The following is a 26,514-nucleotide window of genomic DNA, read 5'->3' as shown; positions in this document are numbered from 1 at the left end:
TACTACAACAATCATAGTGGCTAAGGTAAAACAATACACAGCCTAGAGTGCCCTCTTCCTTTTCCTGGGAGAATTTCAAGGAAATATTCTTTTTGCTTTGTAGCTCTAGCTCTTTTCTTCAGACTCTTAAAATAATTTACTGACCTCGATAAAATTTACTGTAATTTAAAATGCATATTAAACCAATGCTGTATGTAGCATTTAATTATTACTATATGCTGGCTAAGGACATCCATATTACTTAGTAGGCAAAATATACTTACAGTGCCATTTCAAATTGCTCCAACCACTTTTTCTTCAAATCTTTAGTTTTGCAATAAAATTCAAGTCCATTTTGCCCATGTAAGTGGATGAGGTAGAAGCCATAAGACCACTTTATGAAAGGAGCAGAAGTACACAGATTAGCAATTAAAAATTCAGCAAGAAAAAGGTGGCATTTTGATATTCAGTAACATGGAAAAAACAGAGGTCATTACTATTAAGTACTTTTGTACAGTTTGGTAATGACTACTTTAAGTGTTTTGTTTACCTCAAAAACAAAACAAAAAAAACAGAGCCTTTTAATGGTGACCCACTTTAAATCCCAGTATACCATGCACTTTACAGCTTTGAAATACTGATGGGAAAATTACATATAAATTTCAAAAGTAAGTTTGTACAGCATTTCATATATTTCAGTCTGATTTGACATTCCATTTTTTTTTCTTGAAATAACATTATAATCATTTACCTTTTTATTTTCTTTATCAGTACTGGGATTATTTGTGATTTTATATTTCTGAAGATCTATTATTTCCTTCATTTCATAATTATCACCTCGTCGCTTGCACACAATAACAGCTAGATCAAATAAGAAGATATGCCTATGAAAATATAATACATAAAAGGTTAAAAATCTTGATCGTAAAGTAATATAGTAGTCCTTTTAAAGTGATACACTATCTTATAAAACTAAGCATGGAGCACTTCTGGTTGTGAAAGTTAGCAATTAAACTACTGAGTAACAACACATGAATTATTTAAAGTGCTCTTCAAAGAGGTACACAGGGATCTGGATGTTAATATAATGGCCAACTTCCCAGGAACCACTTTGAAAATTTACTTCCTTGACATTAATGCAAACAGATGCTATGCATGTAAAATGAAAAGTATGCCCAAGAATTTATGAACTGACCCCAGGTTTAAACAGAGAAATGTCACAGCATAAATTTTAAAAACTAACATCGGTTCTGTATTTAGCAAACCAACGTATCTTCTTACCTGTCTTGCCTTGTACGTTTGTCTAGTGTAGTTATCCTTATTTCTCCATCACCTTGTGGTCTTCCATACTGCAACAGAGGCTGGTTCTAAGAGCAAAATTACATTCATTATTTAACAAGTACTTGCCAAAATTTTAGCCATTATACTACAAAACCCAGACTTTCTAAAATTCAAACCGAACTTGTACCTCTTGGTCAGTATGCTCCAATAAGAAAAGATAAAGCATAAATAAATGCCTTTTTCTCCCAAGATACTACCCACAAAGATACTTCATAATGTTAGCTGTCTGCAGCCTCAGAGACAAGGGAAAAGACATCACTATATGCACGTATTATTATTATTTAGATTAATAAATATACCAAGGCAGCCAAGATATGACACATATGCATACTTAAATTTTGCCATTGGTTCTGGCCTTATACAAAACAGCAATGAGCACTGTATATCAGTAAATTAAATCAATGGTGAAAAAAGATGTAAACAAAAAATATAACATACCATATTCTCTATTGATAACTGAAACTGTTTAATTTCACGAAGGGTTTCATTATCTCTCTTCACTTCATTTACATATTGAGCCAAGTCCTAAACAGGGGGGAGAAAATATTTCCATAAGAGAAAAAAGTCAATATATTATTTTAAGTAAATGCATTTATAACCCTGATTTTGCCTTATCTGGACATTAAGCCCTTTAAGAAAAATTATTTATCTTTAATGTTGAGAGGTTGTTGACATGCTAGTTTAAGATATGAGTAAAAAATGCTGTGTGCACCTTTGATCATGCTTACAAATTTTTGCAATCTTTAAATCTGACTCAGAGGCCCAAATTCAGTGGCAACAATGAGAGCTAACTGAAGTACCAAAGTAGAACTTACCTAAGTTTCTGGAATTTTAAGAATATAATTTAAAATTTACTGTATGTAGCCTGATCTTTAAGAGCATCTGATAACTTTCCATGTCAGAGATTAACAGCTGAACTACAGTCTTGGGAGTGAGGGCTATATATGATACATAGTAGAAAACAGGTTCATGAGCAACATACAGAGAAGGGTTATTGTATGTGTCCATGTGTATTAGAGAGAAAAATTATTGCCCAGCAGTCCATGCTCTTGCTCTCTGTGTCTGTGTAGTAGGGTGAGAAAAAATATTGAACAGCACACTAACCATAGGACCCTTAATGGGATACCATACCTGAAACCACAGGATAAGGTTGTTATTGCCCACTGCAGGTCACTTTTTTCAACAGATATATTGTGCATGTTTCACTAGAGCCTTTAATAATGTTTCAGATGTGCTTTAGCAATAGGGACAATTTGCAGAAGCATCTCTGTCAAAAAAGTAGACTGAGTGGATATTAGTGGTAGCCCATAGCAGTACATATGTTAATAGAACTGGTCAAAACAGAATGTCACTTCAGTCAATCTACTACTGCTATCCTCTCAACAGTGCATTCTGAGTTTGACCCTTGGCTTCTTTATATCATGAAGTAACCTCTATCATGCTTATATGGAAACACATCTGTTGGGTAGTACCTTCTGTATCTAAAGACATAGACCTTGGTGAGAGATATAAATTTAACTGTTGTTAACCTTGTTTTAGTCTTCTGCAGACCTCCATGATATAGTAACAGCGTTGTTTTTTTTCCCTCTCTGTCTACATATTGAGTTGAAAGACGGAAGAGTAAGCCATAAGTCTCATTTGGGTTTCCGTCTGGTTTCCAGGCATTAGAGCAATATGAATCAATATGAAGAGCCAATCCTATTAGGCACAACATCACTTACTTTCAGCATCTGGTATGAGTTATACAGGCTATAGTTAACGGAATTCAGTCTATATTGTGCATTTGTTTCCAGGAAACAACGCTTTTGGTCTAAGCCAAAGTCAACCAGACCTGGAGAACAGCTGCTATCAGTTGAACTTAAAAAGTTAAGAAGAAAATAAAGATCATCTCCACCTACAGAAACCAGTGATTAGGCTATAAATTGTCCAGATTTCCCCTAACTTAAAAGAACATTTCAGAAGATGGGGGGTGGCCTTGAGTCTTGATACCTATTTAAGCTACCTTAGCATGGGTAATTGGATGCAACCAAGATAAAGTTTTTCTTCCTCCTGTAGAGGCAGAAACCCTTGTCAGATCCAAATATCTAAGTTTTCAAAATCCTGGACCTAGAGTTAGGGGGAAGCAGCATCTGAACAACAAACGATAAGCTAGATCAAAGTGTGAATAGCCAACCTAATTACCAGGACTTGTACAAAACAGCATGTCTGGTTGGCATATAGCTCTTACACCTCTGATGTTGCTATCTAGAAAACTGTTATTCACAGTACCAGTGTCACTCTTCCTTTATATCTGTGTATCAAGTACATTAGTACATTTTCCACTTATCTTTTTCTGCTCTATATAGATGCAAAAACTGGAATGTTTAGGAGAAAATAATATTTATGAAATGCATGCTAAATGAAACAATCACCTGGTATACTGCTCAGTTTGCAAAAAAACTGAAACTATCAGTAAGCTTTTGTGTACATCAACTGAAGAAAAGGAATCAAAAGAGCAAAGCCAAATGCAGAGGAAATTGCATAATACAGAGGGATACAAAAACATGTAAAGTGATACCACTATTTTATAAGGCACTTGCCATTTGCAATAACATGTCCAATAATGGTCCTCAGACCACAGAAAAAATATTCATGCCTTCTAGCCTAAGGCAACAAAGATAAAAACTAAGTCAAAAGAAACTAAGCGGTGAAGAGAATTGCATTCATCTCACTGGGAAACTGCTGATCAAAATTTCAGATGACCTACAGTAATGGAAGTTTTACTCAACTTTGCACAAGGAGCCTGACAAGTGAAAGATGTATTTTTTTCATCTGGTTAGATGGCTAAAAACTAGGGAACATTATGTAAAAGTTAATATATTAGAAGTAAGTGAAACTCATGCAAGTCTATCCATACCATATAAAATGTATCAAATCAGTTGCCAAACCTGATATAGATTCTCTTAAGAAAAAGCCATTAGCAGTATCCTTGCTTTAATCTAATTTCAAAGTTTGTGGCTCATTACACATATGTGTTTGTTTAGCCTTTTTTGAAAATGGGACCTCCTTCAACAAGAAGAAAAAAAAAGAAAAAAAGTAATGAACTTAAAATCATATTAGTGTTTCTTGGAAGTGATGCTTATGATTTTAACTGATGGCAAAGAAGTATATTTGTACTTGCCGTGACATGCTTACCTTCATTGCATCAAGTGCTAGCTTTAGATTTGCTTTCTCAGTTGGATCAGTAGTGTGCTTCACCAGCTCCTAATTGACAGGATATAACAGCTTTTCACACACAAGCTGCTAATCAGTTTATATACTTCTCATTTAAATAAAAGGTCTATTGTACCATGATCACTCCTAACAACCTGGTGATTTGCTTTACATAAATAGCATGGCCCCAACATTTTCATTTTTCCTTGTATTTCCCTAACCCCACCACAGATTCTAACTAGCACTACCACAGCTAGGTAAGTGATGTGTGTTTAAAACAATGAACACCATATGTTCTAAATATGAACATGTATTGATAAACAGTCTTATTAAAAATAAGTCCTGCATTTGGGATGGAATAATTTCATACACAAATATAGAATGGGGAAATTAGCTACAAGCTAATTCTATTTGGGTAACTGAAAATTTGGCTACGCTGCAATACTGCAGAGAAAGACCTGGTGATTACAGTATACCGTAAGCTGAATAGGAGCCAACAGTGTGTTCTTGTTACAAAAAAAGCCACTGGTATATTGGGTTGTATCAACAGGAGTGTCACTTGCCAGTCAAGGGAAGTGATTCTTCTGCTATATTCAGAACTGAAGTACTGTGTCCAGTGTTAGGTCCCACACTTCTAGAAGGATGTGGACATGCCGAAAAGAGTTCAGCAAAGAGCAACAAAAATAACTAAGGGCCTGGGAAACAAGACTTATGGGGAAAGAGAGAAAGAACTAGACCTATTTAAGGCTACCTAAATAAGTTGTGAAAATAAATGAGCAAGTTGGACAGATGCTTGGCAAGTTTGCTTTTAGTCAGGGATGATCCTGCCTCGAGTGTGCTGCTGTGACTTTGTGAGGTGCCTCGTAGCCCTACTTTCTTATAAACCTAAAAGCTCATTCTATTTGGCAACTTAAACTCTCCCAATCAGCACCTCTCTCTACAAGCTTGTTACTACTGAAAGTCGTGTTGACTTCAGCTTTGGGTTTTCATGTTACTAACAATGAAGTGGATAATCAACATTCCAAAACTTGAGTTTGTCTGCAAAGGTCAAGTAGGAATATACTAGGCAATAAAATCTTAGCTAAAATGTGGGAGTACATAAAACTAGTGACTACCTTATTATACTCAAGACTAGTTGCATTTATATACTATTTTACAGACCTGAATTCAAATGACATATCTTTAAATAATATGAAAATATTTCAAGAATATTTTTTACCCATTTCCTAGCTTTAAAAAATCCATAAGCCATTTGCAACCTGGAAAATTATGGGCTACTTAAAAGCAAAAAAAAAAAAAAAAGAAGAAAGAAAAAGAAATCCCAAAGGGAAATAAGTTATTTATTCTTGACTGTGTGTTAAGATTATACATTTTAACTAATGTAATAGCTTGCTAGGCTTCTGAAAAACAAGAGAATAAATGCTTATATGCTTTTCTAGCAATTTTAGTGGAGGCCCTGAACTTGCAAAGATGTAAAATGACTTCTCTTCCTTTTCCATTTGGTGTTATAATGCCTCACACTTTAAAATACAAGTAATATAATATATCGTATTTTTCATAATCTACAATTTGATAACATTGCCATGGTTCAGATCTCATAAATGTTTCAAGAAAGTAGTTCTATCATCAATTTTGGGGTTTTTTACACCTGATTTTCTGCTGATCAAAATATTGATGACTTGTATTATACAGATATATTTCAAGAAATTTAATACAACGCACTGCAGAGTCAAAATTATGCTTCACATACAAGTAGTAGCTCTTTTTAAAATGACATTTTACAAGCATCAGCAGGGCTGACAGTCTAATACAGTAATACATTTCTTTGCAGCTGAACTAATGAGTCTCCTAGCACAGCTATCAAATCAAATTATAAGACTCTGCACCCTCATTATAGGACTAACTGTGAAAGCCAAAGCTTTGTGGGTTATAAAAAGAAGCATTTCAAAATAAATATGGCTTTATTATAATTTATTATAGCAAGGTAGCATCTTAGACTATGATTTAGTATTGTTCAGCTCAGTCTTCTGGGGGTAAACATATACATTTCAAGACCACTATGCTCAACAGCTCAGCAGCACTAACAATTTTAAACACACCAATAAGTGAAGAGGCTCAGATATTGAAGAACTGATTGTATTCTTTTCAGATATGCTTCAGCTGTGAGGAATAATCACCACAGAAAAAGCTACACTGAACTAGATTGGACTTCATGACAAGCAAGTCTCAGCTCAAGACTATAAATATGTCAATCACTTCCCCTTTGATAAAGGCCTAAATACTCATTATAACAACCTTCTAATTATAAGCTAGCATAGCTTTGTGCTCAAACACTTTACATTTCAAAAATAAAAGTACCTGGAGTAGTAGATGATATTTTAGAACTCTTTGCATAGGAACCACTAGGAGATCCCGCAAGGTAAATTTCCCATTATTAGCTCTCTTGGAACACTCCTAAATTAAAAAACAAAAAGACTGAAATAAGATTATTGTAAAAACAAGAACCAAATTCAACACCACTCAATTTAAAAGTTGATATAAATGCCAGCCAGACATCTCAAATATTCAGATGACTAAATATCACTGTAAGGAGGAGAAATATTTATTGGCTGATTAGATTTCTATGCCTTTTTTGGAAAAGGCTCAGGTGCCTTACAGGGGAAAAAAAAACAACCTTATAAAAGCAAAATAAATATTAAATAAGAGACATACTTACATAACAAAAACTCCCCAAACAAATCTCCCAACTTAACTTGCTTGCTAATACCTACCCAAGTAAAAAGGTCTTGCAGCCCTTCTGAAAGATAACCAGTCTTGGGCTCTGGCAGACCACAAGACAACATTAGGCCTACAAACAGACCAACCAGTGATATGGACTGAAGACATATTTTACATTTGAATATTCCCATCTTTAAGAAAATTCAGTATCTGGAACTGGATTCCATTATTGTGGTATTAGTCACCCTAGTTGATAAGCACAGAATAAATACTATATTTAGGCACAGGAAACAAATTAGCAGCCTTATTGTTTTGAATCAGACACTATGAACATAAACAAAAATAGTAATTGAAACCACGCAGGATGCATTAGGTTTTAAAAGCATGCATGCCTTTGGAAGCACCAAGCTCCTCCTCAAGGCCTTGAAGTGGGGCAATTCACAAACCACCCCTTGGGCAGATGTGTGTCCAGAACAATCTAATCTGTAACTATTTTCTCAGCTAACTTCACTCTCAACTTGGATTCCAGGGGAAATAAAGAAATTATATTGACAAACATTTCTCATATAAAATTGTGATGCTACTGACATCAATGAGTCCAAAATTCCAGCCTCTGTGTCTCAGCCTGACAAGTTTAGCCCCTCAGTCCAATTAAAAGGAAAAGAAAATTAAAAACTCAGACCCAAACACTGGAATAGATTGCATTAATCATGGATATCTTCTGGGTCCACGTCTGGAGCAGAGAAGCAGTATATTTACTTATATGAACACAAAGATAAACATTGGTACCTCTAGCTTCAACTTAACATCTTCTTTTGTCTTGGAGATGTTGTCTAAGCATGATATGGCTGTCTCCACTTGACTGCAGTACTGCCCATAGATGACAAGTCTAAGTCAAAACAGGAAAAAATAAACGGGATGCTATTCCAGTCAAATCCTTATTCACACTACACAAACAAATACATGGGTAATAATTTTCCTTCAGTGGGATCTGTGCCCACATACCCATGGTTAGAATCTGCCCTTTCACACATACCATAGTACTGCCCTCAGAATATAATCAAGGATACATTTCAAAAACATTTCAGACCATCACTGATGCATCACAGTCAAAATACTGTCAGATCATTTCAAGTTCAAATTAACGTTAATGCATATATGCTGTGATATATAATAAAGCACTTGTATAAGGTTGTAAAACAAGGTAACTGCTGCTTAATGGAACAAAATCATTAGTATTTACAATGTTAAGAGATAGATTTCAAAGGATGTAATGAATAAATGCTGTAACATAGGATTAGCACTAGATTAATTATATCTACTCTTTTACAGCAACAGTAGGTTTCACAAAATGATTAAACAGCTTCTATTGAGTTACAGTCTGTGAGCCTTTGGGTCAAGATAATAGCTAACACACATAAACTCAAGAAATTCTCAATAGCCATCAGATCAGCATGGTGCTTGCTGGCCAATTTCTGCAAAACTACTTTAAAAGAATCTGGCTTTATACAAAGAACCTTCTATTCCCTTTTTAAAAAGTTCTTTCTGTTCCTCTCAAATTGCTCTAAATCTCTAAGGGTGACCTCTCAACTACAAGCTCCCTCTTCCAGGTTACCACAAGCTTCAGTTCTTGTTTTGTGTTGTTATTCTTCTACCTCTTAATCATCTTCTATTTATTCTGCATGTCACTATTAACGCAATTGTACTGACTGGCCCTGCACATCTGTTTCAACACGATTATTTTAATAACAATACTGCAGTATAGATAATGGAGTATCTGTCCTCCCCCTGCATTGACAAAGTAGTTTGTAACTTATAATTCCATCTCAGCTCCTTCAAGTTATACACCTCTCAGCATTTCTCTTGAAGGAGAGGAGTATCTTCAAACGCAGCTCCCTGTCCTCCTGGTGCCTTGCACACTGTAACCTCATCCTCTGTAACCTTCCAATAATCACCCCTTACTATACCCTCCCTTCATCATCTATCACCCTGCACCATCACTCTCCCAGTGCCTCCCACCCCTACTGAAGAGTTCTTCTCTATCTTTACTTCTGCTGACTGACTAGGGCAACTCCCTTCCCTACTGCTTCCCCCTAAAAAAAGCTCTCTATTTTCCAGCACTTCATGTTCTGTTTCCTGCTTTCTTCCAAATATACAGTTGACTGCAATTCAGTTGTACCACAAATAATTTAATTGCCTGTTACTTTCAATTCCCAGTTCAAAGGTGACTTTCTTAATATTTTCTTTGGGCCCACCTGGGATATGCCTATCCCACAGTGTAAGGTGTGACCAAAGTTTGGGTAGACATATCTGTTTAGCTTTAAATTAGCCAGCTCAAGTATTGATAACAGCATAGGTAGAGGAGCAAAAGCTCAGGGGGGACTGAAAACCCAACCAAACAGATAAGGAAATATGCAGTGAGACTGCAATGAAACTCAAAGCTATATCAGTATACAAGCTGCCTAGGTTAAATCCACAAATGTATACACAAGCCTGAGTCAAACTTTTGAGTGTAATGTAAACAAACCCATGGGCTCTCCTCTCCACCCTGCCTCAACTTCTCTCCCTCCAAACAATCTTTGCACCTGTTTCTAACATTTAGAATGGTTTTCCTGTATCTTCATGCCTCACTGCACTTCTCTTGCCCTTTTCCTCTCTTAAGCTATAGTATGTCTGTAAACTGTATTGTTTAACTCAGTAGAGGATTTGAGATGGCTTAGGTGGTATTGCAGATTGGTTTTGTTCAAAATGATGGTAAAAATACCAAGTGCAAAAAATATACATGGGGAAAAACATACAAAATACTTAGTACTTTCATGGTGTTTTCCATGTTCAAAACACTTTATAAATATTAACTACATACCATAAGAATTTAATTCTTTACTATAAATTGCTTGCTTTATAAAACTGGAATGTAAATGAAGAGAGATGCTTTATTGGATTCAGTGCAAATTATTATTAAGATATATCAAAGTTAGTATATAAATATTACCTTTCCTTGTATTTTATAAAAACTTGATATAAATTCTGGTCATTTTTATTAACAATGGAGTCACAAATGTCCAGCATTAGACTTCTGTGGATTTTCACCAAATCCTTGAAGACAGCAACATAAGAAAAATATTGAAACAAAATCAGAATCATAAACGCTTCCAAAATTAAGAGTAAATGAAGATTAGTGTTTCCATATAAATCCATTTATTTCAATAAGCTAAAAAACACATCATTTATGAGTAAGAGCTCATTTCAAGCTTTGCTTTGAAGTACCAGATCCTCCATACAGTATGACAAGAGGAACTGAACGCAGAGAATTACTTATTAAAGACTAATTTATTCTATCTTGAAATGTGCACTGTTAATTCATCTTCATTTTATAATGATAATTTTAAAATTAAGCAAGTCAAGTAAATGTTTTAGTGACAAGATAAAGTAATGAGTCATGTCCCTGAGCTGTGAAAAATTAGTTTTGTACATTACATTGGTCAATTAGTGATATCCTGGTGCCAAGTTAACTGTAATCATAATGAGTTTCTTGATACAACAGGCAACTAATGGTTCAGGGAAAAGGCAAGGATGATCAAGAAAGATTCAAAACAAACAGGAATTTTAACATTTTCAATTTTTTACCACTGCATAAGAAACCTGTATCTACCACTTGGAAAAAAATAAAAACCCTTCATGCAAGATAAGAAATGGTCAAGAGTCAAAGATAGTAATGTATACTGGACAGCATTGCAGAAATGCTTTGAGATGAAAATACTAGCATAGGGTTAATGTTGCACAATTAAATAACTGGCATAAAAATCACTAAAAGCCCTGCAAATGAAACTTTGTTATGAGTTTGTATTGTATTACACTGCGAATGTTTAATAAATTAAGGGACATTAAGTTCAGATGAATTCCTGCATAGAGATCAGCACAGGAACAGACAAGGCTGAGAAGCTTCTTACAGCTCACAGTCTAGTGGAGAAATTGGCCTCTCTGCATACCCATGTGTAAGGGAGAGCACCTAACTATGGCCACGACTGGGATCAAACAGCAAGAAATGCAAGTGTGGGTTCTGCCATGTTCTCTACATTATACCTACATCAGGAGCCAAGGGATGTTAGGGGAGTCAAGAAAAGCTGTTGTTATGCCACTTGAAAGTTCCTCCTACTCAAAATTCTCAGCTGGACATGTAGAGCCTCAAATGCTAACTTAATGGCATACATAAGATAGTTTGGGGAGGCAAGGAAGGGAAAAAATAAGATCTAAGGTGGCAGAAGTGTTCAGCTTACCCAGCCAGAAGCAGATTGAGCAGTGGCACAGGGCCAGTTCACTGGCCAGACAAATGGTGCATGGACAGCCATGAAAGCCAGATCAGGACCTGGACCTGGGGCCCCATCCTTCCCCTCACATGCTAGATCCAACACATTCAGTGCTTGCTCTGACTGGTCCAGGACAATGCCACATGCAATGCCCATGCAGGGCCAGTCCAGGACATGCCCTACACACAGTGCCCACTCTAGCCTGTCCAGGATCCATGCTGCATGTGGCAATGGCCCTGGAGCAGCCAGGGAAGGTGGTGCATACTTTGTAGTTCCAAACCAGCTGAAGTAGGTCCTGCATGCAGCACATCATGGAAGACACAGCTCAGGAAGATACTGTATTCAGCACAAGACCCAGACCAGATGGGGTACGTGCTGTTCACAAAGCAGATCCTGCGTCAGCCAGAGTGAGTGCCATGTGTAGCAAGCATCCCAGACCCTGGGCCCAGTGCGTGTGGTATGTGGATCAACTCCAGATCTAGGGGCATCACTGGGGACCAGATGATAGTCTCTGAATGGCAGATCTGGCCCACTGGATGCATCTTTGGTGCCCCTGGCTAAGGCAGCATAGGCCAATCACTTTAGCAGGCCCACCACAAGTTAGCCCTACACATTCCTCAAGAGCCATTCTGATGCCTTTCTCCCTGCCCAACTGGCTGCTCTCATTCTGCTCTCTGCCTTGTGTTCCTTGTTTGATCTGTTGTTTAGTTGTCTGCTCCTTGCGCAATCAGCTTCTCTGCTTTTTGCTTCCTGCCATATCTGCCACTGTGCTGTCTGTTCCCTACCTGATCTGCCATGTTACATACAAAAGCTACCTATGTCACTTATGGCACACATGCCATAGGTTGGCCACCCTGGTCTAAGGTATTATGGCTGCAAAATATCTATACGCTACAGTTTCTGAGACACCAAAGGGACACAAATCCACCAGGGATTTCTCCCTTCTCTCCTCACTGTTCTATCAAATTTCCTTAAGTATAATAAGCACTTTTACACATGCTCTGGGAACGGGGGGTAGGGAGGGAGCTTTAATTAGAATATCTCCAAGAGCCACTCTAAAGTGCTGCTGCATCTCATGCATCAGGATGCCTGCACTTAAAAATGGCAGTGGGAATGCTTGAACTAAAGCTCATTCAACAAGTGTCCCCACCACCATTTTTAATAGCGAGGACGTTGATACATGAGACATGGGAGGCTGCTGAAGCATGGTAATCACCATGCTCCCATAGACCTGGTTAATCAAGTCTGATGGTAAAATGATGGGATTAATCAAGTCTGTCTGGTGCACTGTAATTACAGCAGCCGGAGCAACCTCCATGCTTGTGTACAGGCACTCAATATCTACCTGCAGCCTCAGAAGGATAAGAGTCAGAATCCCGGTTACTGTCGTTCCAAGTAAGCACTTTGTGCTAAGTGGTAGGCCAGCCCTGCATAAACTTCAAGTCCAAGTAGAACACCTTTCCATAATATATTCAATCCATGCAAACTTCCCTATCCAAACCCCCTGAAACAAATTAATACCAGTGCCCTGAAATCTAATTTAGCATGTTTACTGGGAGACTGGTCAAGACAACATTCTCTTGTTAGTCATTAAAATATGTTTTAGCATGAGGAAATGGACCCAGAGGCCTACACTGATTTTTCCATTTGCACATGGAGAGAAACTTCATCCTAAAGCCCTCTTTTACACAGTGATGGGGGAAGGCCGGGGGTGGGGGTGGAATAGGGAGAGATAAGAAAGAAAGAGAAATCTATTTTGTCAGAGGGATAGTACATGAGCACTCTCCCTCTTAGTTCACTGTTCATTTTTGGGTACCGAAACTAAATCATTCCCCCCTTCCTTCTTTCTAAATAGCCTTAGACAGCACTCAAGCCTTTTTTTCCTGAGTAGCAAATGCAGTCACATGCAGCTTTCTAGGGTTTAAGCAGACCAAATGTTTGTAGATATTTTTGGACTAACTGACCCCTACATTTTTAAAATGATAGCAGAAACCTTCATCAAGTTTTAGGAGCTAGTAGTAAACCTGAATCCCACCTTAAGCATAAGAATGTTGAAAATATAATAATTTAAAATGGAATTGTATTCGGTGTGTGAACTGTGACATTTAACGCATTTTTAAAAACTGTTGAAATGTTATCAAATAATGTAATGAATTCCTAGACGTTTACAAAATACCAGTTAAAGATTTATCACAGGAGCTCCTAATAGCTTATTAATTTTGTGGTCATGTATTATGTATAAAATTCCTATTTATTAACACAGCACCAAGTTATATTGAGGCTTTGTAAATAGGAATACCAGCTCTTTGGTCCTGAAATCTCTACATGCTAAATAGATGTCATTACAGATAAAGGCCATGGACAGACATACATTTGAAATATTCCAAATTCCACTCCAATTTTGAGCATTTCAAATTTGAAGCCCTCCAGGCCATGAATAGACTTGAAGCCCCCCACTGCAGCCCTCTTACCAGAGGGGTTCAAGCTCTCCAGGGGGCACAACAAAATATTGCTCAGCCCTGTGGCTCCACTCCCTGCAACTCCCTGCCCCAGGGAAAGGAAAAATGGGGCAGACAGCCAATGAACACCATCTTATACACTCTGCCTCCTGTCTCCTAGTTTCAGACACCAAAAGGCATGAAGAAATTGTTCTCTCCATCCCCATTCCTCAGTCTCAGGAATAGGGAGACTGGTAAACATGCAAGGATTCCTGATCTCCAGCCCCAAAGCTGGAGAAAACAATTCTCTGCATGCCTCTTGGCCCTCAGAGATCCTCAAGGACAGCCAGGCTCATAGGAGAGTGTTCACTGGCTCTCCACTCTGCTCTCTCCCTATCAGAGCATCAAAGGGAGTGCAATAGGAAACGCAGAGCACTGTGGAATGTTAGAGCAGTGTTTCTCAACCCATGAGTCACAACCCAAAAATGGGTTGCAAGAATATATGAAAGGGTCATGAACAAACTTAAAAAATGGATTCTGCTTTAAAAGAGAAAAACCATGGGAAAACATGGCTTTTCCCTTGCAGGTTGGCAGAGTTCCAGCCTGCAAGGGGCTGCTTGGGGGCCCCCCAGGCCCCACACACACCCTCTCCAGCCCCACACACCCATCCCCTGCCCCAAATGCTTCAGAGAGAAGACTGGGGTCCAGGGGCAGGGGCACTAGGTCAGGATTGTTTACAGATGGGTCCTGATACAAAAAAAGGTTAAGAACCACTGTGTTAGAGGACCAAACAACGCTTTCCCCCCATCATGCTCCCTAAAGCTATAAACATTTCAGCAATGGCTTCAGGTATGATCCTCATTTTTTAAGGATTTTTTTTTTTTTTTTTTTTTTTTTTTTTAAGTATGCTGGCCATTTATTAAACCCTTCTTTGGTTGTGAATGCCTGTACACTCACGCACTGTTCAGAGCTCCTGAAAGGCATTTCAAGTGCTTTTGTCCAAAAGAAAAGAAAAGGGAACACAAGACAAAAGAAATTAAGTACTAAAGTTTCAGTTGATTTTTAGTTTACATTCTTCCTCCATCTCTTACCTGTTTCATTAACACTTCTGTGATGGGAGATACAGGATTGACAGATGTCTGAAAAGGTAGAGGATGTAAACATGCTAACCAAGTGAAGCATATATGGGAATTAATTACAGCAAACTATATCTGCAGTCCTGTATACATGTTTTATGGTGGGTTGGTTTTCTACGCTCTGCAAAGACAACCCTTCCTAAGAAAGGTATAGAGACAACAGCTGGAGGAGGACATGAAATGACAGGCTATGTAGATTAGACAGAGTGGGAAGCGAACCAAAGATGAAGAAGTTGAATAGGTCAGACCATATTTGAAGTGGAAGGCAAGGGGAAGGCAGTACAGTATAAGGGTTTCTAGCTCACATAGATACATTGGGAGTAAACGTAAAAATTCAAAGGGGTTGAAATTGAACATTTGGTATTTCAATGGCCTATATTACAGGTTGATGACCTATGGCCCAGAGGCCAGAACCTGCCTGCGGAACCACTGATTTGGAACACAGAAGTAGGACTTCAATAGTAAGGGCTTTGGCTATGGGTGCTGTGGCCATGCTGCTGCAGGGAGAAGTGCCAACTGCAGGCACTCTCCCTGTGATGCTGGACAGACAATAGTGGCAGCAGCTGGGTCTTACCACTCATCTGCCTGCCTCTCACCTGGGTGGGTCATTCCAGCCTGAAGCCAGAAGAGGTTGTCTACCTCTGGCCTAGATAAAGACCCAAGTACTGGGGCAAATATGAAGAAACACAGGAATTTTCCTGGGCCAATTAACCTGCTTTAGAATAGTAAAGTGCCAGAAAAGCAGTGCAAAACTGCCCTCACACAAAGAAGTAGGCTGCAGACATTCAGAAGCGCATTTTGAACACTTACAGTTTGCAGCTTTTATCTTTTTGCATGAAAAGAGCTTTGAAATGATGCTTGATGTCTTCACTTAAAAGGATGAGATTTATGATAACACATTTACTGAATTTCTAACCCCCCCAAAAAGCAACTGCCATTTTATTCTGGATTGCAAAGTAAATGGGATTTCCTGAAGTATGTCATTCACATAAGGAACCTCCAAACATTTTATCTAAAAGGGAAATATCCCAGAAACTTTACATGGAGTTCTCTTTATTAAATCCAATATCAGATTCTGAGTAGAAAGATGTAAACTATGTTGATTTTAAATTGCCTTCAGTGACATGTCCAGCTATCAATGAAATCCTGGCTGATATAAAGTTGTATTCATTCATAGTATTTCTGTAAATGAAAGTGCTGTATAAATGTTCTCCACACTGATGGAAAATCCATGCATGATATTCACAAACCCATGAATGATGGTCATTCTTTTCCCATGTTAGCCGCAAGCCATGATCCATGTCTCTCTAGTATACACAGACAGGATTAAACAGATTCTACGTACTGCAGGGTAGCTAAAGTCAGATCCTCAGCTGATTTAACTCCAGAAATAAAGATGTGGTACAAGGTCTTTTCTTTACTAAGATTTACAGTAGCTAGATATTTAAATGCTTTGGAAGATTTTTGCACATTGTTATATCTAGTCTGACTGCACGGAAAAAACCAAACACAAATCCCCTGCCTCTTTCTTTAAGTAAACAATTACTTACAGGAATGTTGATGAAAACCGTATCAAAATCTGAACCCGACAGAAACCTCTTCAGCGGCACCATGAAAAACTGCAAAGAAAAGGGTACACCTTGACTTATATTTTCCAGCCTGTTATTTACTATGTAAATAGCTATTCTGCTAGTACAGAGTTGACTGCCTTACCTTCTCTATTGATTCTAAAGTTTCTGTGTATTTCTCTTCAGTTTGTTTTATTTCAGCAAGGCAGCAGGTTCTTACATCATTTTCAGTATATTTCTGCAATTAGAAGCAAGTCAAGTTTAATTTACTCACAGACACCTAGCGGATAACAAACTCATTTATTTGTTTACTACTTAGTGATTAGGACATATTGCTCATTGTAACTTTATCCATGTTGCAGCCTCAAAGGATTGTGACAATTACCCAGGAAATGGTTTTTAAATGTGCAATTAGCTAACAACTTCAAGAGTTTGAATAAAATTTAGTATTAACTAAGCTCTATAAAAAGTTAACATTTAGCTCTAATCAGTTTAGCCCTTCCCACTTAATTCTGAAAATAATATGAAATTAAACTGTAGCTTAGTTCCCTAATTTGGAGCATGACTATGAAGCATTTATTTACAGTGATGAGCAGTTACTTATAGATGCCATTCATCATGCTCAATGAGATTAATTTAAAGCCATGGACATGTGAATGGGGAGACAAAGTCTGGGGCAAAAACCTGGTACAAACTACATCTTGGAAGCTGCACTTGAAACAAGTAGGCTGTATATTAAAAAAGTAAGCATTCTAAAGACATGCCTTGTGGATAAAATGGATGCGCTAGAACTCCTTTTTGGTAAGGTTTTATCCTGACATTCTCATAAAGATGCTAAGGAAACACCATTAAGATAAAGCTACTATACAGAGGATGTATAACTGGTTTAATAAATGCACTGAAAAAGTAGTTATCAGTAACTCAAATGGAAAGGAGATATCATATCGGGTTCCAAAGAAAACACTGGGTTAAGTACTGCTCAATATCTTAATTCCATCCTCCAAATCATTAAGTGTACATTTAGTGAATCTGTGGATGACACCCTGCAGGATAGATAGCAAGCACTTAAAAAACATTATTAGAATTCAAAATAACCTTAATAAAGTTGAGAAATGCTCTGAAATAAATAGGATGCACTTATCCATGTTTAATGTCAAAGTGCTATGCACAGGAAAAAAACAATCAAATCCACAGATATTAAGTGGAGAAAAATTGACTAGGCTGCACTACTACAAAAAAGGATCTGGGGGTTATAGTGGATGGCAAGCTGAATGTAAACAAACAGTATAACATTATGACAAAAATGGTTAACATACTGAGAAGTATTAACATTAATGTAATTATGAAGTCTTGGGAAGTGACTCTTCCACACCATTTATACACCTCAGCTAGAAACTGTTGTTCAGTGTTGGATACCACATTTCAAAAAAATCACAAATTTCATTAGCAGTATAAAAAGTATGTCATATGTGGAGAGTTGGAAGAATTAGGATTATTTAGTCTGAAGAGGAGGAAACTGAAATGGGATTTGACAAGAGTCTTCAGACAAAATCTAAATAAAAATATTTTCATATAAAAATATATATGAAGTATAAATACAAAAACAGCTGTTATAAAGAAGATGGTAATTGCTCTTTGTATCTTCAGGGTACCAGACAAGCAGTAATGGGCATAATTGGCAAATACCTTTCTAATTATGTGCAGTTAAGCACTGGAACATTTTACCAAGAGAGGCTGTGAGATATCTGTCATTAGAAGTGTTTAAGTGCAGGCTGAGTAAACATTTGCCTGGGATGTCTCGGATAGGAATGATCCTGTCTTGAGCCCAGGTTGAACTAGATCATTGCTAGGGCCCACTATTCTAGTATTAGAGCACAGGAAAAAACCACCCTTGATCCTCTCACTAACAAGCAGAGCTAGGTTACTTGTCACTTGTCAATTTTATATACGTGTTTACAGCTTTTTGAGGTCAGAACAGCTTCGTTTGCCAAGAGTTAATCTTCTCTTGTGACCAGTCGCTCATTAGTCATCATTTTTCTTTCTGTTTTTCCCCCTTGCATAGAACTTCCATAGAAAATGTGAAACCATGCATTACAAGAGCTTATTTAAAGCATGTGGACACATGACGGTTAGCTTGAGGTCTGAGCATAATCATTTTCAGAGACATGTATAGTTAATGTCATTGTAGTAGACTCCTTCTTAACCAATGACAACTGCTTGCACTGGAAAAAAATTACAAGACCTGAAGCTTTCCTGGGTTTGAGTTGCATTGAAAATTTGAAATTCAAAGAAGGAATAGCAAGTATCTGAAAATACTTTTGCACCAAGTACCTATTCCCAGCTGCAAGTAAACTCAAGCTTATTTATGACTATGTGATAAAACCGCACAAAATCTGCACTTTCAACTAAACAATGGTTTGAGTTTCAAGGAAATTACGCAACTCTTGAGTTATGATAAGACAATTACTGAATTCCTAACCCAAAAAAGAAACAACTGCCATTTTATTCTGGATTGCAAAGTCTCCAAAAGTACTGAATTCCTAACATTTACTGAATTACTAGACCAATAAACTCAGGTGTTGTATACTTTTGATAAAGATGAGCATCTACAAACTGAAACTCCTAAGTTTTTCATTACTTTACAGACAAGCTATATTCCTTCTAAAATCCTGTATCACATTAGTACTTCTAAGTACAATAATGTGCTAGAAAATAAGGTGAAAATGTTCTTCAAGTAAGTTGCTAAGACCTACAGTCCTTTTTGGAGGGCCCAGCATTATGTTAAGTACATGAAATATGGCAGTAATTCTTCCAAAGGAAATATACTTTTGTCACCTCTCAAGGAAAATTTTTGGGATCACAGTAAAAGCAGTATCAAAAAATGTGATAGGTACTTGCAACTGGCTGGTTTTATCTCAGAATACAAGGAAAAAACCCTTCAGACCCTTTGAATTTTAATTTTTACAAGTGTTTTTACCACTGGAATTCAATCTGGAAAAGCCAAAGGTAAGCACCTACCTTAAATAAACTATTCAATAAAACAACAAATGTAAAGGGATAAGAATATATGGTCCTCTCTCTCCTGAAGGAGGATGTGCCATGACTACTGAGCACTAAACACTTGGTCATATAACTTTATTCAAAAGTGTCCTATTTTTTTTAAAAGTAGGATTTAATTTTTCATTGATCTTAAATTTAATTAGCATATTGTATATTGAAATATACAAATATACAAATTCAACTGGCATACCTTACTATGTATAAGCAACTAAATCTTTTTTTTAACTTCTCATTTATTCAATTAGAACTACAATAATTAACCTTTTTCAGCTCTCCATAAGAGAATATTGATTTCATTGTAGGTTGATATTCTTATATTTAAACTAAAATTTCACATACTGGTACTATTTCTTCATGAAAAACCTGAAGTTACTCTAAATAAAAATGGGAAAATCATACAGGTGGATTTGCTGCTTCATCTTTCATTAGGTCTTCATATACTTCCCCCCCTTCATCTTCTCCATAAACACAATCATATAACTCTTCATCTTCATCTACACCAGATTCACTGAAAGGCAAAAAAAAAAAAAAAGGGAGACATTGTAAAAGTTCTGTATATCAAATGGAAATGACAACGCCAACAACAAGAAGGCAGGTTCTTTGAGTAAATCTTTTATTAGACCAACTAAAATAGTTGGAACTGCAGACGCTTGTTCTGCCTGAAGAAGCATATTTGTACACAAAAGCTTGCAAAGAATTTTTCCAACTATTTTAGTTGCTCTAATTAAAGATACCAGATTTACCCAAAGAATTTTGTCTACCTATGTCCTTAGACCACCACAGCTACAGCCAATACCCCTGAAACAACAGGAAGAAAAAAAATCACAAAATGGCAGGATTTTTACAAGCAGCCTAAGCAGACAAATCAAACACAACAAACTGAGTTAGACCAGGAATGGACTATAAAAAAATTGAAAAAATTAAAAAATTAATCAGTAAGACCCTTAATTTTTAGCTAGACATGTTTAAATCTGACCTATAAAACTAATGCAAAGTTAAAGAAACAAAACTAACTGAATTAAAAAATGTTAAAAAAAGTGAAAGATGTCTACCAAAAAATAAGGCATTGAATAGAGCCAATCAGAATATTTTTACAAAGAAATAAAGATTGCCACAATATTTTTATTGGGAAAAGGAAGAGAAGGAAAAGGACAGAAAGAGACTCTCTCTTACACTCAGTAATACAGAAGCAGTCTAGCTACATGGAGCTATGTGCTACCATACTTGGATTATTTCCTTTACCTGATCTAACATATTTAGAACTACTTACTCATTTAGAAATAGTTACTATGGGCACCTATACATGTGCTGTTTCACATTCTAATTAGAACAAGTCTGCTCTGTGTTCTAGTTGGGATGCTCCAGCCATAGGCAGATTCATGCATGGGCCAGCTGGGCACAAGCCCAGAGGCCCCTACCAATTTGAAGCCCGGGCCCCAGGATCCTCATCAGCAGGGAAGTGAAAGCCACAGTTTTAAACTCAGCACCCATTTTTGGTGCCAAGTTTCAAACTGCAGCTTTCACATTTATTTCCCTGGGAGCTAGAAGTGTGGCCCCACCCCTAATGGGGCTGGAGGGGAGGGGGGCAGGGCTGCAGTCGGGCCAGGAGAACCGCACTATGCCTGGAAGAGTGGGGCAGGCCAGGTGGCTCTGCATCTAGAGTGGAGGGAGCCAAGCCGGGCTGGGAGAACCATGCCCTACCTGGGGGAGTGGGTTGGGCCAGGCCAGGAGTGCCTTGCTGCACTGCAACGTGCCTTTGTGGGTGGTGATGTAGGGAGGGCCTTGGCATCTATAGCCCCCCACAAATTCATCTTAGCCCCCCTGCAGCCACCCCTCCCAGTGCCACCACCTACCTGCACAGACATGGTGCAGTGCTCTCGGCCTGGCCCAGAGCAACTCCCTGTAACAGGAGCCAGGTGAGGAGTGAGACTGAGCCACAGGTGGCTCACGGGTGGGGGTGGGAGGGCTGCCTCCGTGTGATCAAGAGTGGGGGATGGGGGAGGTCTTGACAGGGGAAAGTGTGTGTATGGGTCTGTCTGTGTCTGGGTCTGTGCATGTCTGTGGTTTGTCTGTGCATGGGTGTGTATGTCTATGTATGAGTCTGCCTGTGACTCTGTGTGTGTATCTATATGCAGAGAGTGAGAGTAGATTGCATACGCCTGTGTGAGTGCCCATGTGTACGTGTCCATTTATGTGTGTACATTCAGCCATAGCAGGGGCAGGGAGAAAACGTGGGCATGTGCCCCCCAGCCCAGTGGGGTCCACCCAGCCTCCCACATCAGCACTAGGAGGGGAAGGGGCCTCCAATTTTTCATTTGCCCAGGGCCCCAGTATACCTTAATCCACCTCTGGCTCTAGCATAGTCTAATCATCACATGTATAAACCCCTATAGGGAGCTTTATCTAAACCTCATTTGACAGGGTTTCGATAAAGTGCCTCTGCAGCCATGTTTAAATCTGTGGGGGCTTATGCACATGGCGGTGAGAAATTTTAATTAGAGCAGCTCTCTGGGAACCACTCTAATTAAAACGCCCCACCCCAAATACATGTATAAGCAGCCTATATTTCCATGAGCTGTTTTCTACAGGTAGTTAATGTAGTAAGGGGTGGGAGCCAATATTAGTGTGATTTAATTATTCATATTCCAAATGCCTCTTTGAAAATCTCAGTCAAAATCATAACATAGGATTTTGCCTTTTTACTTTTTAGGAGTAAAATATTTCAATATGTCATTTTTCATCACATGCATACTATTTTGAGTGATTTCTGTGTATGCATGGAAGGTAACAAAGACTAGTAAAAGGAACTTCACTTGGGAGTATTTTTAAAAGATGAGAATGAAAAAAGCACGATTTTAAAAAGTAAAAAGGCAAAGAAAAATTATTTAAATCATTCTAAACATGTAGTTCCATGGGGACCATTTAGATTCAGGCCATTAATGTGAATTATGTTTGTAAAATAAACTGCACTAGTTAAGGAAAATCCCAAAGATTTAAGTAACTCACATGGTGATATCTAGAAGTGTTTATATTACTAAATGCATATTTCCTTTTAGTTTTTTCTTATTTATATTTTAACAAGCAGCCAGCTATCAAATTTCACCATACAATATGTGCAAAACAATGTAAAGGTATATCAACCAATCTGAAGTAAATGCTTCGTGGCAAAAATTTTTGGCATGTAAACCATTACAGTAATCAAAACAAGGGATATTCTTCTCAAAATAATAGATATTCCTATTTTAGGAACATACTTAGGAACCTTCTTTGCAGAAACTGCAATAGAGCTATATATCATGAGGCCTTTTGTAGGGTACTGACTATATACCATGAGACGTTCTCTTCTTGCTGAAAGCATATTCATCTCCTATTGTATTAGGATTTGATGTTTAATACTGCTATAAAAACAAAATCTGAAAAACCACGTTTTATAATTCTATAAAGTGTTTCTTATGCCCCCTCTACATGTTACATTTATGTTGTGATTTAATATGTTAACCATGACACAGATTGCAAGAGTGCTACACATGTACCTAATTTAAGGTGCCATAAAATATTAAACCAGCCATTATGGCTGGTTTGTAGAACATTTTACACTGAAAGTGCAACAGATTCTGGTGAGGGTAAAAATCAGCTGACTGTCAGCTCCTGGCATGAACCACACCGGGGTCCTGAACCAGCTCCAGTGCAGTCAGAGGTGAGGACCAACTATTATCTGAGTGTGGACCCTGGGGCCAAAGTTGACAATCATTTGATTGTTAGCTGGGCCCCAGACCACACTGGAGCTAGTTTGAGATTCCAGTATGGTCCCTGGCCAGAGTAGAAAAATCAGCTCATTGTCAGCCCTGACTCCAGACCTGCAGGCACCCAGCTTTCAACTTGCCAGTGCTTCCCTGAACTGCCGTGTAAGAAGGGCTCAACTGAGATCTGATTCCCAATCCCAAAATCAGGGCTTTTACCATGTACATGGTAAGGAGGCACGACTCATTGTTGGGATCAGGGATCAGATCCCACTGTGTCTTGAAATGAACGTGTGCCAGAGGTTTTAAATTCACCCATGAGCTATTAACACAACTGGAATATTAGTATGTGCTACAAAAATGTTGCTCATTGTAAATAAAAGTCAGCAAAGGTGAGATGAGAGGTTAGTACAACAAACTCCATCTAATGACTATTAAGTCTATGTTTTTTTGGTATCCAGTTGCTTTATGCCCACATCTCTTTTAAGTGGCTACAGTCATTACTCTAATTAGGTTAAACTAAAGCGGGGGGGGGGGGGCAAAATACAGCCCACAAGCCAGATCCGGCCCACGAGGCCCCTAAAAAAATTTAGAAAATTAATACTGATCTGTCCTTGGTTCCTGTAAAAAAATGACAGAAACCAGGGGCAGTAGGACCATGGGGAAGCCCCAGCAGACCCCCACAACAGCAGGACCTGCCCAGCCCCACTGGAAGCCGCAGCAGAGGTTTCAGGCCTGGGACCGTGCGAGTGCACCCTGCTAGAACCTCAGGTAAGTGGGTGGCAGGGAAAAGCAGCCCCTCCCCTGCCCTGTGCTCCCTGCTGCAGCCGCTCGCAGCCCATGCGGGGCTGTCCTGAGCAGGTACAGGCAGCCCCATGTGGGCTGCACGTGGCTGCAGCAGGGAGTACAAGTCATGGGGCAGGGAAGAGGCCGCTTTTCCCCACAATCAGCACCAACTCGTTACCTGCTGGTGAGCATGGGGTCAGGGCTTCACGCTGCCCCCCACCTGTACAGCGGGGCTGGGGGGCACTGGAAGTGAGTGGGGCCCACACCGGTGTCCTGGGGCAAGTGCCAGTGGGGCCCAGAGCAGGGTGGCAGGAATACAGGGTCCCAGCTAGCAGGGGCTCCATGGAGCCTGGCCAGCTCCCCCCTCTCCCTGCTGGTGCAGCCCAGCCCGGCTCCACAGATCCCTGCCAGCCTGCACCCCATCGGTGCTGTCCCTGAGACATTGGTCCCAAGACATTGGGACATTGGTCACAAGATGGTGACCAGGGGGTGGGGATACCCATGAGGCTACCCATGACAGCTTGCCAAAACTGGGTAAGCGGCACTCTGCCCAAAATAACTGCCCGCCCCGAACTAAACCAATTGTTCTACCTTGTGTTTAAGCTTGGACTGCGAGTGCTTCTCTCTCTGACCTGATGAAGGATACCTGAAGCTCAAACATTTGTCTCCTATCTTTCCTAGCAATACATGCTGGTCTAATAAGAGATACTGCTTCACCTGACAAATTGCATTTCAATCACTGTGGTGTAAAAAAAATACCTGTGGTAACCTGTAGTCAAGCAAAAGGGCCTGGATGACTAAATCCACAGGGGCAAGTCCACTCAAGATCTACAGACTTCAGTGGGAGTACTTACACAAATAATGATCTGCACAAGTACAACTGTTTGCGGGATCTGGGCCAAAAATTTAACTGATTATGTAATTTTTATCAAAACATTCTAATAATACAAACAAATAATTCAAAGTATATTCAAATATTATTTTGCCACCCAACTCCCTTGTGAAACATATATTTTCAGATATATTTAATGTATAAAATTCCCTAAAGGAAGCCTTTTTTTAATATATAATTGATCCTTCCTTTCTAACCAAATCTTGACCAGATATCTTTTATTTTAAATACATAGTTCATCATCTCATTTAAAGAATTCTCTGCACAGCAGAAAGCTAATACTTTTCAATCTGTTAAAGATTTACAACATACTCTATTAAATCATGAAGGCCTTTGTAGATATCTTCATCATCAACGCTTTCTTCTGTAGGGAAAGGCCTGTAGAGACAAAAAGACAGAAGTATGGATTTTACACTACCCAGTCTGGCTACTGATTTGATTCCGAAATTTCAATTTATATTTACATGCTTTTTCAATTAGTGTGTACGTGTGTTTATAATCTCTTTAAAGTAAATTCAACAAATAAGCATGACAAAGTTGTTACAAATAACAATACAAGTCATTTACTAATTTCCCATGCAAGTATTAAATAATGTGTAGTTAACTAGTAAACCTGAATTTGTGCCCAGAAGCCATGAGTTCTGAGATTTGTACAGAATCTTTATATTTGAAACTCAGGATTTCTGGTAGATGGCTTGCAAAGTATTCTCTCATAGGAACCAGGGCTAAGAAGAAGGTGGAGCACAGATGTTCAACCTGCAAGGTAGTAAAATGCAATCTTATAGAAAGTAGACAGGTCCTTGCAAAAGACTCCAGGCCAGAAGAATGGACATGACTGATGGGTTGAACTAGGATAAAATTTTATGATGGATTGAAGTAGGGTAAAAGTTTATTTTGAAGTAATAAACTAAATCCCCAAGGAAAGAGTCTGAAATCCTGGAGCCAAAAAATTTTTCAATGCAAGTTACCAAGATTTGCCCACAGGTTTACTTTTAGATTAACTCTTCAGAGGGTACTTGCACAGAAATGCAATTCTTACTGCCTCTGAAAAGGATGAGGCTGGAAAGCAGGATCAATCAAGAAGTAGCAGTTGCTATCATCTGCCTAGTTTCCTCCACTACTGCCTTTTCAGGCTAGAGAGTTGGCCTGAAGAAATAGTATTACTTTTTCCTCTTCAAATGCAGAAGACTCATGTTGCTGACATCAGTGGAGGGCATCTGTTCTCTTCAGGGGTGCACCAACAGTGCACCCCTTAAACCGGTTCGTGTGTAATGTCTGTCCCTAGCCAGAGGTTATCAAACACTCTGCACAGAATTTAAGATCAAAAGCCCTGGTTACTTGTCCAGTAAAGAAACAC

At 38.6% G+C, this 26,514-nt stretch overlaps 1 protein-coding gene across 3 annotated transcripts in view; it reads right to left on the bottom strand.

Moving 5' to 3' along the window:
* The window catches only part of VAV3 (vav guanine nucleotide exchange factor 3), a 283,108-nt gene that overhangs the window by 139,847 nt on the left and 116,747 nt on the right, over positions 1 to 26,514 (bottom strand). For 2 of the 3 annotated variants that reach the window (XM_090048785.1, XM_090048784.1), the window contains exons 4-15: positions 25,470 to 25,535; positions 20,139 to 20,247; positions 16,825 to 16,917; positions 16,662 to 16,730; positions 10,223 to 10,326; positions 8,020 to 8,119; positions 6,871 to 6,966; positions 4,495 to 4,563; positions 1,759 to 1,845; positions 1,261 to 1,346; positions 731 to 863; positions 264 to 373 (exon numbers count right to left, since the gene is read on the bottom strand). In XM_090048785.1, coding sequence (XP_089904911.1) covers positions 264 to 373; positions 731 to 863; positions 1,261 to 1,346; positions 1,759 to 1,845; positions 4,495 to 4,563; positions 6,871 to 6,966; positions 8,020 to 8,119; positions 10,223 to 10,326; positions 16,662 to 16,730; positions 16,825 to 16,917; positions 20,139 to 20,247; positions 25,470 to 25,535 — 1,122 coding nt within the window. Of the gene's footprint in view, positions 1 to 263; positions 374 to 730; positions 864 to 1,260; positions 1,347 to 1,758; positions 1,846 to 4,494; positions 4,564 to 6,870; positions 6,967 to 8,019; positions 8,120 to 10,222; positions 10,327 to 15,066; positions 15,115 to 16,661; positions 16,731 to 16,824; positions 16,918 to 20,138; positions 20,248 to 25,469; positions 25,536 to 26,514 lie in introns of all 3 variants that reach the window. The other variant, XM_090048783.1, reaches the window with a different exon arrangement.

Source organism: Crocodylus siamensis, chromosome 5 (assembly GCF_052110815.1).
Source record: "Crocodylus siamensis isolate JL-2025a chromosome 5, ASM5211081v1, whole genome shotgun sequence".
Lineage (NCBI taxonomy): Eukaryota > Metazoa > Chordata > Crocodylia > Crocodylidae > Crocodylus > Crocodylus siamensis.
The sequence above is the reverse complement of the archived record's forward strand: the minus strand, read 5'-3'. Positions and strand labels throughout refer to the sequence as shown.